Source organism: Nannospalax galili, unplaced genomic scaffold, assembly GCF_000622305.1.
Source record: "Nannospalax galili isolate Female #2095 unplaced genomic scaffold, S.galili_v1.0 scaffold9, whole genome shotgun sequence".
In the NCBI taxonomy this organism is placed as follows: Eukaryota; Metazoa; Chordata; class Mammalia; order Rodentia; family Spalacidae; genus Nannospalax; species Nannospalax galili.
The window spans coordinates 3,277,561-3,291,836 of NW_008360332.1; the positions used below are offsets into that span (position 1 = coordinate 3,277,561).

Sequence of the window (14,276 nt, forward strand, 5' to 3'; positions counted from 1 at the left end):
ATATATATAGAGAGAGAGAGAGAGAGAGAGAGAGAGAGAGAGAATCTTATACCGTGCTGCCTGACCCCAACACACACACACACACACCTAGAGCCTCAGGCTTGCTAGGGAACCCTCCTTTGAACCATTCTTTACTGGTGCTAGTTAAGATTACTGCTGCATAAAACAGAAAAGTAATGACACTGTTGATTTTGCCTTTTTGAAGAAAGCTGGAGATACACTTTACCTTGAGTCTTTAAAAATGTCATCAATATTTACTCCATTACACACAGAGCTCTAACTTTGCAAAAGTAGAATCTGTGTCTCATAAGTATCCACAGTACATAAATATCCTTGTGTAGCACAGCACAGCCAATAAAATATTTCTTGGGTGAAGTGTATGATATGATGTCATCCCTGGGATTGACCATCTGGAACAATCTTTAGAAAATAAAGCAGTAAGAATTTCTATAGATTTTGGGGGGGGGGGGCGGTCTTAGATAAGTGCTTTAAGAAATTAAGCAAAACAAAGATCTGCTTTTCTTTGGCATTTGACATAAAAAGGTAGCCTGTCCACCAGCATTTTTCTCTTAAGAAATTCTACATCTAAGAGAAATAATACAGCACATCAGACAAAAATGATACACAGCTTAAAGTGCTTACTTTCATTCTTCGACTCACCATTAGGCTTAGAAACTTAATTTGTTGCCCTGTATAATGTTTCTTAATTACAAAAGAAGAAGTCATAATGGATAATACAGTAATTGATAACGTGGCACTGTGAGGACGATCATAGGGTAACAAAGTCATGTCAGTTATCTTTCATCCAGAAGCAGAGTTCATCCTCACATCCAGTGCCTGCTTTTCCGAGACTTTTGTGTGGCCTGGAAGGCTGTAAGGCTTTCACAGCTCTCAAGTAAAGTTGTTTTTGTCTCTTATAAGATGAATGAAGGAATGAATGAATGAAGCATTAAAAACCAAAAGTACAGGAGCAGGTAGCTTTGTTCTGTTTTGAGAGCATTAACTGGGGCCAGAAGCAGGTACAGATTACCAGCCTTTACCCCTCCTCAGCCAGACCACGGCCTCTTTCTTCTCAATCTATCCTTCTGACCGCTTGAAATCCCAGGCCTGTGTCAAACTGTCTTCCTGATCTGCTGTTGATTTTCCATAGATTCTTTACACAGCTGAACGTTTAGTAAGATTCAGAACAGCCTTTTGTCTGAATTTACCAACTTCCATGCAACAGAAACATAGGAAGAAAAGACCAGTTAAATAGAAGGTATACAGATATGGAAAAGCTTGCCTGGCTAGTAATGTGCTGTTTTGTGTGATTTATTGTTTGTTCCTCACAGCTTCCTTAGACGGAGATGTACAAATGCCATGTAATGGCCATCCACTCGTAGGTGGTGGTCAAAATCAAGATGTATGCTTTCACGGAGATCTCACGGTTCCCAACCCAGCAGTGCTAGAATTATAGGTACTTGATCTAGCTACAGAAACTAATTTAGGTTTTCTAATTTATTTAATCATTACGACATGATACTGGCTTAATGAGGTTGCAATTTCATGTCAAATGATCTATTAGTGAATCGATCATACATAGCCAGGGTGTTTTTCTCATAGACTGAACTCGATCATTGTATACATAAGTGAAAATTGATTCATTGTATACCATCTCCACATGCTGTTTCTATTGAAACACATGAACTCATTAACCAAATTTGCAAATGTATTTTAATCTTTGTTCATAGTGATCTGGTTCTTTCTTTCTTCATTAAAACAGCTAAATGTTATTTTCCTGGTGATCACGCTGTGCAAAATGGTGAAACATTCAAACACTTTGAAACCAGATTCTAGCAGGTTGGAAAACATTAAGTAAGTATTTTGTATTTTAATTGTAATACTTGACAAGCTAAGTAAAAGATATTCTCCACAGGGAACACAGGTATTTCTGCCTTCTGTCAACTATAGAAATTATTCTGAATGAAACCTTACTGATCAAGGTTGAGTCTCCCTGTTACCATGGTACATGCATTGGTCAAAAATTAGATAATTTCTATCTTGATCTAGAGTGGGGAAATTGTTTCTGTGGCTTCTTGGAAATTTCACATCACTGTAGCTATTTCATTTGAATTTAAAATGCACTTCCAAATGATGGTCCTGTTGGCATGGCTGATATGATTCTGTTAAGTTTGTTTTGTTAAATGACTTTTTGATTTAAGGATTCTAAGCAGTTTTTCCTCCTAATCTTGTTTTCCTAAGAGAATTTATCCTATTACTATTGTTATCTTGAAGATTATCTGTTGTTTTCATGCTAATTAAACAAATGTTTACTTTACCTCAATGTTGAAGAAAATCTGCAGTATTCTATCAGTGAACATGCTATGTAATTAGCCAAGAATTGATAGCTATTGAATCATTAAATCAGCTATGGAAGCATTTTCAGAATTATTTTTAAAATGCAAGTCTTAATGTAGAACTCAGGGAGGTATTAAAGTTGCATATTGATAGGAGTGTGAAAAATACTATTTTTTTAATGTAAAAAAATGGCAGATCTGCAGTAAGGGTAATTTTTTTAAATTAGATGTTTTAAATAGGTTAGTGCCGGCTTCATTGCATGTTGCATGGTGAGAGAGAGAGAGAGCTAATCTTTAGCATCTCTCTCTTTTCTTCCCTTTCCTCTTTCTGTCTTCTCATCCACACCAGTAATTACCGTGTTTGTGATGGCTACTATAATACGGACTTACCTGGGTAAGGGAGAACCCTGCATTGACAAACTTATGGCATGATTTATGTTTTTTACAAACCCGTCAGTATCATGAATTGCCCTTAACTTTTATAGTTATTTTGGAGTATCTGATTTGCTGTAGTGTTCCTAAACTATAATATGCCTTTATTTTTTTTTAATTGCTTGCCTCTGCATTTTGACTTTCTTAATTTTGACTAATTTATAAAATATATAAATGCTTTCTTATTACTTTCTATTTTAATTCTGCCTAATAATTTTGTTTCTCTTTTCTGCTTATAATGCTTTCTAGCTATGAAGATAATAAGCCATTTATCAAGTAAGATCATTAGTTAGACATGGAATGCAATGACTTTACAACCCTCATTCCGCCCTGTTTTCTGCAGTTCTTTTCTCCTTAAGCTATTCATGATGAAATCTCTTCCAAATTATTTTATTTTGAACTTCTTCTCATGTTTTTATCTCATTTCAGCTAGGCTCCTTCATGTTTTCATTGTGAATCTGTAGGCTCACCTCAGTCTAGTTTATTATTAGACCCTGAAGCGTAGGTGCTCTGTGATTTTTTTTTTTTTTTTTTTTGCCTTTTAACCTTCCCCTGTCCCTGTAGCCCCAACTGTTCTGGAACTCACTATGTAAACCAGGCTGGCCTTGAACTCACATAGATCCACCTGCCTCTGCCTCCCTAGTGCTGAGATTCTCATTCACTTATCTGGTCTCATTTGAGCACACCACAGAAATAAAAATATAGGAGTAAACTAATTAAGGATTCCTTAATTTCTTTCACTAAAATTCACACACAAGACAATAAAGCCATGGGGGATATTTTACACGTTGCATTTTTAATATCGTTTCGATACCTGTTCATTCTGGAGCGAGGAAAGGTCATCTCTGCTGTCGCTGTTCTCACTGGAGGCTGCAGTACTAAATGCTGTTCTTTCTTAGTTGATGAAAGGTTAAAGCCAAAATGCTGTTGAATTTGAATGGGAACATAGAGAGAGTCAACCGCTACCACTGATAACGTTAATAAATAAGGATGAGATAAGTGTCGCTTCCTGTTATTGAACCTGTTTAAAAAACTCCCTTTATGTTTTCAGGTCTTGGGTGCTTGGCGCGTTGGCTCTTCTATGTCTTCTGGGCCTAACCTGGTCGTTTGGGTTGCTTTTTATTAATGAGGAGACTGTCGTGATGGCATATCTCTTCACCATCTTTAATGCTTTCCAGGGAGTGTTCATTTTCATCTTCCACTGCGCTCTCCAAAAGAAAGTAAGTGAAGGGGCAGGGCTGGGGAGCACCTCCGCCCACTTGGTCTTTGACTTGAGCATAATAGAGAGGGTTTTAACTACCAGCTGGCATGCTAATAAACAGCATCACATTTTAATTAGCATCCACAATAGCCAAAGTGTCCTATATAAAATTTCATAACTCCAATCATCTCTTGGATCTCAGTTTGGGACTGTAATAAACTAGACACTTAGATTAAGGTTTCGTTGGTGGATGAGTTTTTGAAGTGTTTTGTGGGTAAGGTATACAAGCTTTTAAAAAAAGACAAGGTTAAATTCAGACTTTACACACTAACAAGAATGCAGTGGTCCAAAATGCAAATGAATCCGAGGACAAATGGCATTAACTTTTAAAGCTTCCAGACATGGAAAAGAGTAATATTAATGTTGCCTGTTGAGTGGTTTTGAAAAATCTAGAAACAATCATTTAGGAACTCCTGTCTGATTATTTTGTCCTGATTTTATGAACGTGGAGTGGAATCAGAACAAATCTTCAGAAATGGAAGCTGAATGTGAAAAACTTGAATCTGTAGCAAGCACCAAACCTGAGAACCACTCTAAGCTGCCATTTGAGTTTAGAATGTCTGTGCCATTCACAAGGTATCGCCCTTTCCCTGTCCGCACGTCTAATGTAGACTTTTTATTCTGTCATTACTAGTTGGTCACTAAATTGAACAAAGAAATAGAATTGTGAAAGTGAAAACTATTATGTTTTCAGCCCTGACAAGATGATAGTGTTGTTTCTTCCACTGGTTTTGAATAAGCTATAATTTTGAGATAATGACAGTGGGACGTACAATACTGACAGATAATGTATAGTCACAGCAATATAGGCATTAGGCAAAACCAACACCAGAAGGTATTATTTGGGTAAAATACCATTTTGATTGCTGTTGTCTTGGTTATACAGCATTTCGGAGCTGCTAATAGCCATTACAAGTGTAGAAAGTTTTCACAGGGTATCTCATGTTATTTAATAACAATGCATTTTAACATTATAAACCTTGCACAGGCATAACCTTGGTAATGACTGCAGTTTGTGTGACTTACATAAATGAGCATTCTACATTAAGCTTATGGCTACGTATTCACCATTTCTGCATTGCCACTCCAAACAGTTTTGATGGTAGAGCCTAGTCTTAGCAGCAAAATGGTGAAGAGATTGTTTCTTCATGTAGTCACCTGTATTCGTTGAACAAAGAGACTTATTCCATTCTTTAACAGCCACATCTTCAAAGTATCATGCATGCTATACTTCTGAACATGTTCAGTTCAGTGTTACATATCTCTTAGTGGGTGTGGCCAAGATAGATTGTTAAGGATGTAACATAAAACAGTCAAGTTAAAATAAATCATGGATCTCAGTGCTTGAATGAGCACATTTAGGCCCAGGAAAGGCTTTGAAGGCTGAGCCATGTTGTTATATGTTCTCATATGTACCATTTCATAAAGCCAGGAACATGAGAATCCATGCAAGTGTGTTCAGACTTAAAGGATGATCTCAGGACGTGCATTTTCTATTTCCCAAGGAGCGAGTGGCAGAGTCAGGGCCTTGCAGGCAGATAACAGAAATGTGAGGGGGAGGCTTTGGGTATTTTGTATAATCTACTGGAAAAAGAGACTTTCTTGTGCAATTTCTCCTGTCTGTCTTGGGATTTCAAAGTCTGACTAGTCTACAAAAACCACGTTTCTATACAAGTGTGCTGTACACAATCCTGGCATCCCCTCCTTCTGTGCCACTGCTCATGGGGGGCGTATTATTTAGCAGTTGTTTGGACTTCACATTTTGAAATTTGGTTTTAACTTCCTTTTAGGCCTGGCAACCTTAGTTCTCTTTCATAGAGCCCACCTTCAGAGAACAAGGGCACTAACATGGGTGACTCATTAATGTGACTGGAAGCTGCATGTATAGTTCTGTTCTGTGCTAATTCCGTGGGTAGACACCTTAGAGTCCACAAATGTCAAAGCCAGTCATAGCAGAAAACCAGGAAGGTGTTCCCTCCTAATAATTGGCAAGTGTGGGGAAGTGCCGGAGTTTTTGGTTTGTTGTTGTTTTGTTCTGTTTTTCGGGCCAGAGAAGCCTAGTCTGCACAAGCCAGCGATTTATGTGTCGAATTACGTAGGAAAGCTTAGCTTATAAAACTTAAGTGATTGAATTCCAGATTGGTTCTGCATATCCAAGCAACGAAAATGCTTCACTTTTTATATAATTACCATGCCAAAAAATACAAAAGTGAAGTTAAAAAGTATATAGATGGAATCATTCTTTAATATATTGCTGTCATATTGATAACTGGCATTTGCATAATATATAATAAATAATACCAAATAATGTGTAAACTATTGATAACATATATTCGTAATATAGTATAATAAGTAATGGTAATATTATAAAGCATTTCTACATTAATCTTAAGAACCCTACCAGCCAGTCTTATGGATGGACATGCGTCTATGAATACTATTCAGCAACTTCTGTTGAACTGGATTTGCGAGTTCAGTTGCTTCTATAGAAGTTTAATCTTTCTTGCTTGTCTTCACTACTCTTTTCATTAGACAGAGCTGGAGAAGCCGGTGTGTTCATATTAGTCCCCTGGTCTTGTGCTTATTCAATGCAGGTACGAAAAGAATATGGCAAGTGCTTCAGACACTCGTACTGCTGTGGCGGCCTCCCGACTGAGAGCCCCCACAGCTCTGTGAAGGCATCAACCACCCGCACCAGCGCACGCTATTCCTCTGGCACACAGGTAACAAAGAGCTTGACAGCGTCTTTAATTAACCTTATTTATAGAAAGCCTGCCGAGACATGTTCTGTTTAGATGCACTAATCGTTTCCTCATTATGGTGTTCTAGGTAGTAAATGCTCACATTTTTTAGGATTTCGATTTTAATTTCTTCTTAACTGTCTACTCACCATGTTTGTGGATGTGGACATCCTTTATGAGGAGAGTATTTTAAGAAGTTTATCATAATTCATATTCTAAGGTCCTTAAGTACAGGACTCTTAGTGGGCATTCAACACCCATTTACTGAAGAATTAATTGTTGCCACATTTTAAATATTTTATTTTTTTATGTGTATGAACGAGTGTATTGCCTGCTTGTGTGTTAAGTGCGACCATGTCATGCAGTGCCTGCAGAGGTCACAAAAGGGCGTCAGATTCCCTGGAACTGGAGTTTTCAGGCAGTTGTTAACTGCCATGTGGGTGCTGGGAACCAAACCCAGGCCCTCTGTAAGAGCAGCCAGTGCTCTTAGCTGCTGAGTCATCTCTCCAGCTCCAATCTACAGGTTTTAAAAGGCAAGAAAATAACATGTTCAAGAGAGTAGAAGATTAAAACTAGGCACAGTGATTCATACTTGTAATCCTGGCTGGCACTTGGAAGATAGAGGCAGAAGGATCAGAAGTTCAGGATCCTCCCTGGCTACATAAAACCTATCCTTTTGAAAAAGTGTGTGAGAGTAAATAAAGGAGCAACTGGGTAGTATAGATGTCCTCAGCTTTGGAGCAGCAATAATTATTCTTAAAAATCCAGAGGCTAGTCCTGTGGTTATTGTATTTTTCATGAGGTCAGCATGAGAAAAGTAACACATGTCCTGCTGTTTAATGTTCACAGAGCCGTATCAGGAGGATGTGGAACGACACTGTGAGAAAGCAGTCCGAATCTTCGTTTATCTCAGGTGACATCAATAGCACATCTTCTCTTAATCAAGGTCAGTTATTAGGAGCATGCAGTGTGAAGTGTATGCTGGTTACCACCTTAGAATAATTCTGGAGAAGATTCTAGACTTTGCTCTCAGGTGTTTATTGTCACAAGTTATTAAACTTGTTGGCTCCACTTTTACCATCGTTCATCAGAGTATGTATACGTTTATATTATTCCCTAACGTAATGTAAGAACATAGGCTCCTAAGCTCCACATTAGTGAGATATGGCTGGAAAAAAAGTAACTATTGAAAACATGCCTTGTATAGAGGAAAATGTTATTCTCACTACTACACACTTCTTTGTAAGACATTTAAGAAAGCTTTCTTTCTAAAATATTGATATAATTAGAGTAACCACTGTTGATATAAAACAATGCCAACGTGACACTGAAATTTGCATGATTTTTTAAAGATTGCTTTATGTTATATTTTAGAAAGTAAATATTAAGTGGTAAAACATTTATAGTAAACTAAAATACATGGAAGTTCATGAAACATCTTTCCCTATCTAGTTTGATGTATTGAATAGAGCCAACGTAGATTTGTAATATAAACCTTTATGGTTTCTAAACAGTAAAGCAAGGGAGTGTAGTAACTTGGCTAGATTAGGCATAGATATGAAAACCATAGGTACTCCAGAATAGAAGGTTAGCAAATCTCCATCTAGTGTGTAAGAATTAAGTCATTGTGTCAGTCCAAGGAAAGAGAATTTATTCAGCCATTGTAAGTTTTGATTTACTGATTTGTAATAAAATGTGACAGAATGTTAGAGCTAATCACAATGAAATACCAGTTTTAATTTTCGACACCATTGTGATAAACTTCAGCTTTGAAATGAAGAGAGTTTGTTTGTCATCCCCACCAGCCTGACTTTTCACATCATTTTAGTCAAATGACATTTGCTAGGCAAAACATGCCTGATAAATAAAGGTTTGTGATTTATCAGTTAGGGCTAGTGAAATGCCTGTTCTATAGAGCTAATTTACTATGACTGTCCTGTAGTAAATACATATGCAAAGTCTCACTTTTGAAACCTGGCAAAGGAGATGGCAGAACAAACATTCTGGTCATGGCCCTAATAATTCCTTTGGTGCCCCCCACCCCTCAGCATGTATGCTTTTGCCTCTACTAAGTACAGCTTTCTTGCAGTTTGTCATTCTTCCTCTGTGTTTGTGAGAGTTGTTTTCCCTCCTGCTTGTGTGGAAGTCGGTATTAACACAGATGTTTGCATTAGGGACAGTCCCACACCTGTAAATCTGGAAGTTTGAGGTTCCCTCTGCTGGGCCTCCGTGGTTGTTTCAATATTAAGCAGTAGCATCTTGAAGCATAATGTTGCTCTCGATGCATTTAATTGCCATTTTTGTTTAACAGTGATTTTGTATAAATTAGTAAATGTCATTCTCAGCAGGTGTTTACTTGGGGGACTTAGAGAGCACCTGTGAGTTACTGAAATTCAACTTCCTCTCCCCTTTCTTCTTCAAATTAGTAGTTCAAATAGAGTCAGAAAATTCCAGCAGATTTTCATTGCCAGCCTGTTCACTGCCCTGAATGAACTAAAAATATTGCAATGGTAACACTGAAATAAAACACTGACGGACTTTTTTTCTGTTTGTTTTTTTATTTTATTTGCTTTAGGAATGACTGGCAATTACCTACTAACAAACCCTCTTCTTCGACCCCACGGCACTAACAACCCCTATAATACCTTGCTCGCTGAGACAGTTGTATGTAACGCCCCTTCAGCTCCCGTGTTTAACTCGCCAGGTGTGCTTATACTTACAAATAAAATTACCTTCCTTTGCTACTAAACAGAGCGCTGATCCTAGTGCTCAAATAGCTCTGGTTGCTATAAATTTAGTGTTCTTACATCCTCAGTTTCTCAAATTAAAAACTTACCGAATTGCCTGTGCCAGGCTTCTAAAACTGCACTATATTATAGTAAAACCTCAGTTGCAATAGTATTTACAATAATTATCCATGTTTTTGAACACAGGTGGCATAAATCTTAATATATTATTACAGGACTGACATCACATGGTCCGAGAGCCCATCTTCAAGATTTATATCACTTAGAGGTATCCTATCTATGTATTGTTCAGTTGACTCTAAACCTTGCTGACAAAATTTGCTTCTGAAATGAGCTAGTTACTACAGCTAATTTGGAAGTTCATAGGTGTAGGAAACCACACTGAGCATTCTCAATGTACGCAAACTATAGTATAGTGCAGCTTTATGGTGTTTATCTTTTTTATCTTAAAGAACTTTGGGAATGGGGGATGTTAGTCAGTTTATGCCCTTGGCTTTTCATGGGGGTGGGGGAAGGTTTGCACTAACCTATCCTATTTACTATGATTACTAGCTTATTAAAAAAAAAAAAACTATTTAATAGTAATTGTCAAGGTTTGGGTACAATTTACCGTACAGTTACATTTAGCGTATAATAGTTGCAAATAATAATTGCAACTAGGTTAGGCCCAGGCTTGTGTTTCTGGTATGTTTGTAGTTTTTATCTTTCTTACAGTTCCTTTTTAATGTGATTGCAGCTTTCTCTTTTCATTCTTTGTGTTTCTTCCTTTCCCTACGCTTCCCTCTAGCAGCATGCAGAGAGACAAGTATGGGAGTAAAACTTAACTTTGCCTATCAAATGTAAATTTTTTCAGCATGATTTTTAATGGGCACAATTAAAACATACCTAGCAGTCATGAAGTAGACTCAGCGGGCAAGTGGTTCACAATTTGAAACTAAAATGCTACCAAATTCTAACAGTCCATCTGTCTGGACTGGCTTTCGTTAGTCACAGAGGTCTGCAGCACATGCTGTCCACACTGGTCTGTGCAATGCTGAAATAATTTGCTCTTTAAAGTCTGAAATACTGTCAGCCAAAGTGCTTAATAATTGACTTACCATTTCTGCATTCCCACAGTAATCTTGCTACAGGCTGTGGAAAGTCTTCAAATGAATTACCTGACCATGGGCAGAAAAAGATGCCTCTTTAAAACCAAAGAAAGTCTTAAATCTGCAGTGTATCATAGAAAACACCCTTTGAATTATACCCAGCATATACTGTATATGTATGTGTGTGTATGAAACAATGATAAAAAGAAAAGAAAATGAAAAGACTGGGAATGTCCCTGCAGAGGAAACAAACAGTAGCATCTTAGTCCTGTGTCACCTGCCACTTAAAAGTGCCCAGTGTTTCTTAATGTTAATCTTGCAAGGTTGTGGCATGTATGAATTTTTAAGTGAAAGAACTTTATCGAGTAACCTAAAGAAAACCTTACAAGTAACTGTCCCAACTTCATTTTTTTAATATACAGGCATGCTACAAACTGAACTAACATTTTTTCAAATGTAAAAATTTGATCAGAGTTCATAAAAGATGAGTAACAGACCCCCCCCCCATTATTCTCACATGGACTGATACAGATTCACTAATTATCAAATATCTACTGGTCATAAGATTTGTACCATGCAGAGATTTTTTTTTCCTGAAAGTCATTGAGTTTTCTAGGATATCTGCAGCTTTAAGAGTGAAGTCATCACTAAAAGGAGAACTTTCCTATTCTTTTTCCAAGAACTAAATTTTTTCCTGAACTCCTCCAAGCCTTGCATACAATGCAGCAGCCTCACAGTGGTCAGTTCCATTTCAATTACATCATGTCATTTTTTGATTTATTTATTTTTTTTAATTTCCTTTTCAGACCTCTGTAGACAAGTGATTTTTTTTTTCCTCTAGGATTTTGAGATTGAATAACCTAATTTTCATTGTGCAGACCATTTAATTTTCTCTAACTTTTCTTTTTCATTTGCTTGACAAGCACCATGATGTCTTAGTTTACATGTCTATGTGTCTGTTGAAAAATACAACTCGGATTCAAATAGAGCATGCTCCCATGTCTTCTTTCCTCCTGAGTCTCTCTCCATATCTCAAGCAGATTTATCCAATCTCTCATTCCTTTAGAAATAAGAGATATATTAGCCAAGGCTGTCACGCTCTCCCATTCCATAGTTGATATCGATCCTTGGTTTAATTTCTGTGACCCATACTCGGGAAATCTCTACCATTTCTGCATTTGACCTCCATGCGCATGGTGTCTCTGGACCAGTCTTGTGCAGTAGTCTCTGCTGGTTCATTCAGAACTGTCACTGTGAGGGATGCAGTCTGCAGGGCTGCAGGCCAACTTTGACCTTCAGAAGCCCAAGGCCTTGTTCTCAGAGATACCATTAAGTACCAAATGAAAAACTCAAAATAACAAGAAACACTAAAAGAGAAGTTGAGGCTGCTTTTGCTGGTAATCTAATTTGTTGAACCCTTGCTCTGACTAAGTTGCTGAAAAGCTTAGAAATTCTTCATCATGTTAAAATAAATCATTTTACTTTCTTTTATATATCAGCTACTCTTAGGCCAGATAGCCTGAGCAGACAGACATAATGTGAGTTGTCCAAAGTGAATCATTTCACCTGCTGTCTGTCGTGTTGTTGGATGTGCTTGTGGACCCTGGTCCCGTCAGTATGAAAGATGGCTGTCTCTGTTCAACATGAATTCTTTGTATCTGTCCATTTTTTTCATTGCTTTTTGTTTTGTTTTGTTTTTTTAATTTCATCTCCAGAAAAAGGAAATGTTAGAATGTTGTTTTCAAAGTTGCTTGCCAGTTATGTGGGTTTATGTTGTACATTGCCTTTTGGTTTCTGTATGTTATTTACTCCTTTTTAATTTAGTGTTGTTTAGGACAAATTCTGTTAATTTTATTTTGATGAACCACAGTCTTGTACCTTAAAATGTAAACGTCACTAATGAATTGCTTTGCATTAACTATGCAAGGATGTGGAGTGAAGTCTTGTTTGCAAGTGTGTTGGAAATTGGACCAAAAATCAATTAACTACTGTGTCCCCCAAATTGATAAAGTTAACACTCTGTATGCCATTTTCCCTCCCTGGAAAACAGTATAAAATTTTAACACTTTTTCCTGTTAACTAAGGGGGTGCCACGGTTTACCATTGGGAATGCGGGAAAGCCTGGCACTTTTCGAGTATTAGGTTTCAAATTCAGCTTTGTCCTGAACGACATTAAAACGTTTTGTACACGAAAAGTGAAGCAAAGTGAAGTTTCTTTGGGAAGGCGCAGAGGCAGTCCCAGGGTAACCCCTCCCTTTTCTGTTACAGGACATTCACTGAACAATGCCAGGGACACAAGTACCATGGATACTCTACCGCTAAATGGTAACTTCAACAACAGCTACTCACTGCGCAAGGGGGACTATCACGACACCGTGCAGGTCGTCGACTGTGGACTAAGTCTGAATGATACCGCCTTTGAGAAAATGATCATTTCGGAATTAGTGCACAACAACCTCCGGGGCGGCAGCAAAGCTCACAACCTGGAGCTCACGCTCCCCGTCAAACCCGTGATCGGAGGCAGCGAGGACGACGTCATCGTGGCCGACGCCTCATCTTTGATGCACGGTGACAACCCAGGCCTAGAGCTCCACCACAAAGAACTCGAAGCCCCGCTCATCCCTCAGCGGACTCACTCTCTTCTGTACCAACCCCAGAAGAAAGTGAAGCCGGAGGGAACCGACAGCTACGTCTCCCAGCTGACTGCCGAGGCTGAGGATCACCTCCAGTCCCCCAACAGAGACTCTCTATACACGAGCATGCCCAACCTAAGAGACTCTCCCTACCCGGAGAGCAGCCCCGACATGGAAGAGGACCTGTCTCCCTCCCGGAGGAGCGAGAACGAAGACATTTACTATAAAAGCATGCCCAATCTTGGAGCTGGCCGCCACCTGCAGATGTGCTACCAGGTCAGCAGAGGCAACAGCGATGGTTACATCATCCCCATTAACAAAGAAGGGTGCATCCCCGAGGGGGACGTTAGGGAAGGACAGATGCAGCTGGTAACAAGTCTTTAATAGTTCAACCAAGGAACACCCAGGACCACATGCAAGTATTAATCAGCAAAGACTGCAAGGGTCCCCTGCAGCTCCCTCTAACTCTGCTTAAAGAGTCAGCTGTGTTGACTTGTGGTTCTCCAGTGTAAAAAAAAAAAAAAGACGGAACCTTGCAGGTCTGTGAATTTTTATAAAACATACGAAAACTTTGTATATACACAGAGTATACTAAAATGAATTATTTGTTACAAAGAAAAGAGATGCCAACCAGGTATTTTACGATTCTGCTGCTGTGTAGAGAGATTGTAAAACAAGTAAAGGAGATCCTCCAGCCATTTTACTTACAGCGGTTTGTGAACTAAGTCTGTAAATACGGCCGCACCGTTTTTTTGTAGGCCTGCGTTGTATTATATACAAGATGTAGGCTTTAAGATCCTGTGGGACAAATTCACTGTACCTTGTTCCTGAGAGACTTGGAAAAGCAGGAGAGAGGTTCTGCACCTGTTTGCAGTTCCCTGCAAACCCATTACATTAAGGCAACAATTGAAAACACGTTTAACCACTAGCAATCAAACCACGGGCCTTATTTCACGTTTCTTCAACTGTACAATGAACTATTCTCATGAAAAAAAAAATGGCTAAAGAAATTATATTTTGTTCTATTGCTAGGGTAAA

General features: G+C 38.4%; 1 protein-coding gene across 20 annotated transcripts in view; it reads left to right on the forward strand.

Moving 5' to 3' along the window:
• Positions 1 to 14,276, forward strand: part of Adgrl2 (adhesion G protein-coupled receptor L2) — a 189,784-nt gene extending 175,508 nt beyond the window's left edge. For 4 of the 20 annotated variants that reach the window (XM_029560259.1, XM_008826219.3, XM_029560261.1 and 1 more), the window contains 6 exons: positions 1,763 to 1,854; positions 3,820 to 3,988; positions 6,624 to 6,752; positions 7,620 to 7,716; positions 9,346 to 9,474; positions 12,874 to 14,276. In XM_029560259.1, the coding sequence (XP_029416119.1) occupies positions 1,763 to 1,854; positions 3,820 to 3,988; positions 6,624 to 6,752; positions 7,620 to 7,716; positions 9,346 to 9,474; positions 12,874 to 13,622 (1,365 nt within the window). In that variant the 3' untranslated portion in view covers positions 13,623 to 14,276. Of the gene's footprint in view, positions 1 to 1,762; positions 1,855 to 3,819; positions 3,989 to 6,623; positions 6,753 to 7,619; positions 7,717 to 9,345; positions 9,475 to 9,703; positions 9,786 to 10,307; positions 10,323 to 12,104; positions 12,144 to 12,873 lie in introns of all 20 variants that reach the window. The other 16 variants (XM_029560264.1, XM_029560267.1, XM_029560262.1 and 13 more) reach the window with 11 other exon arrangements.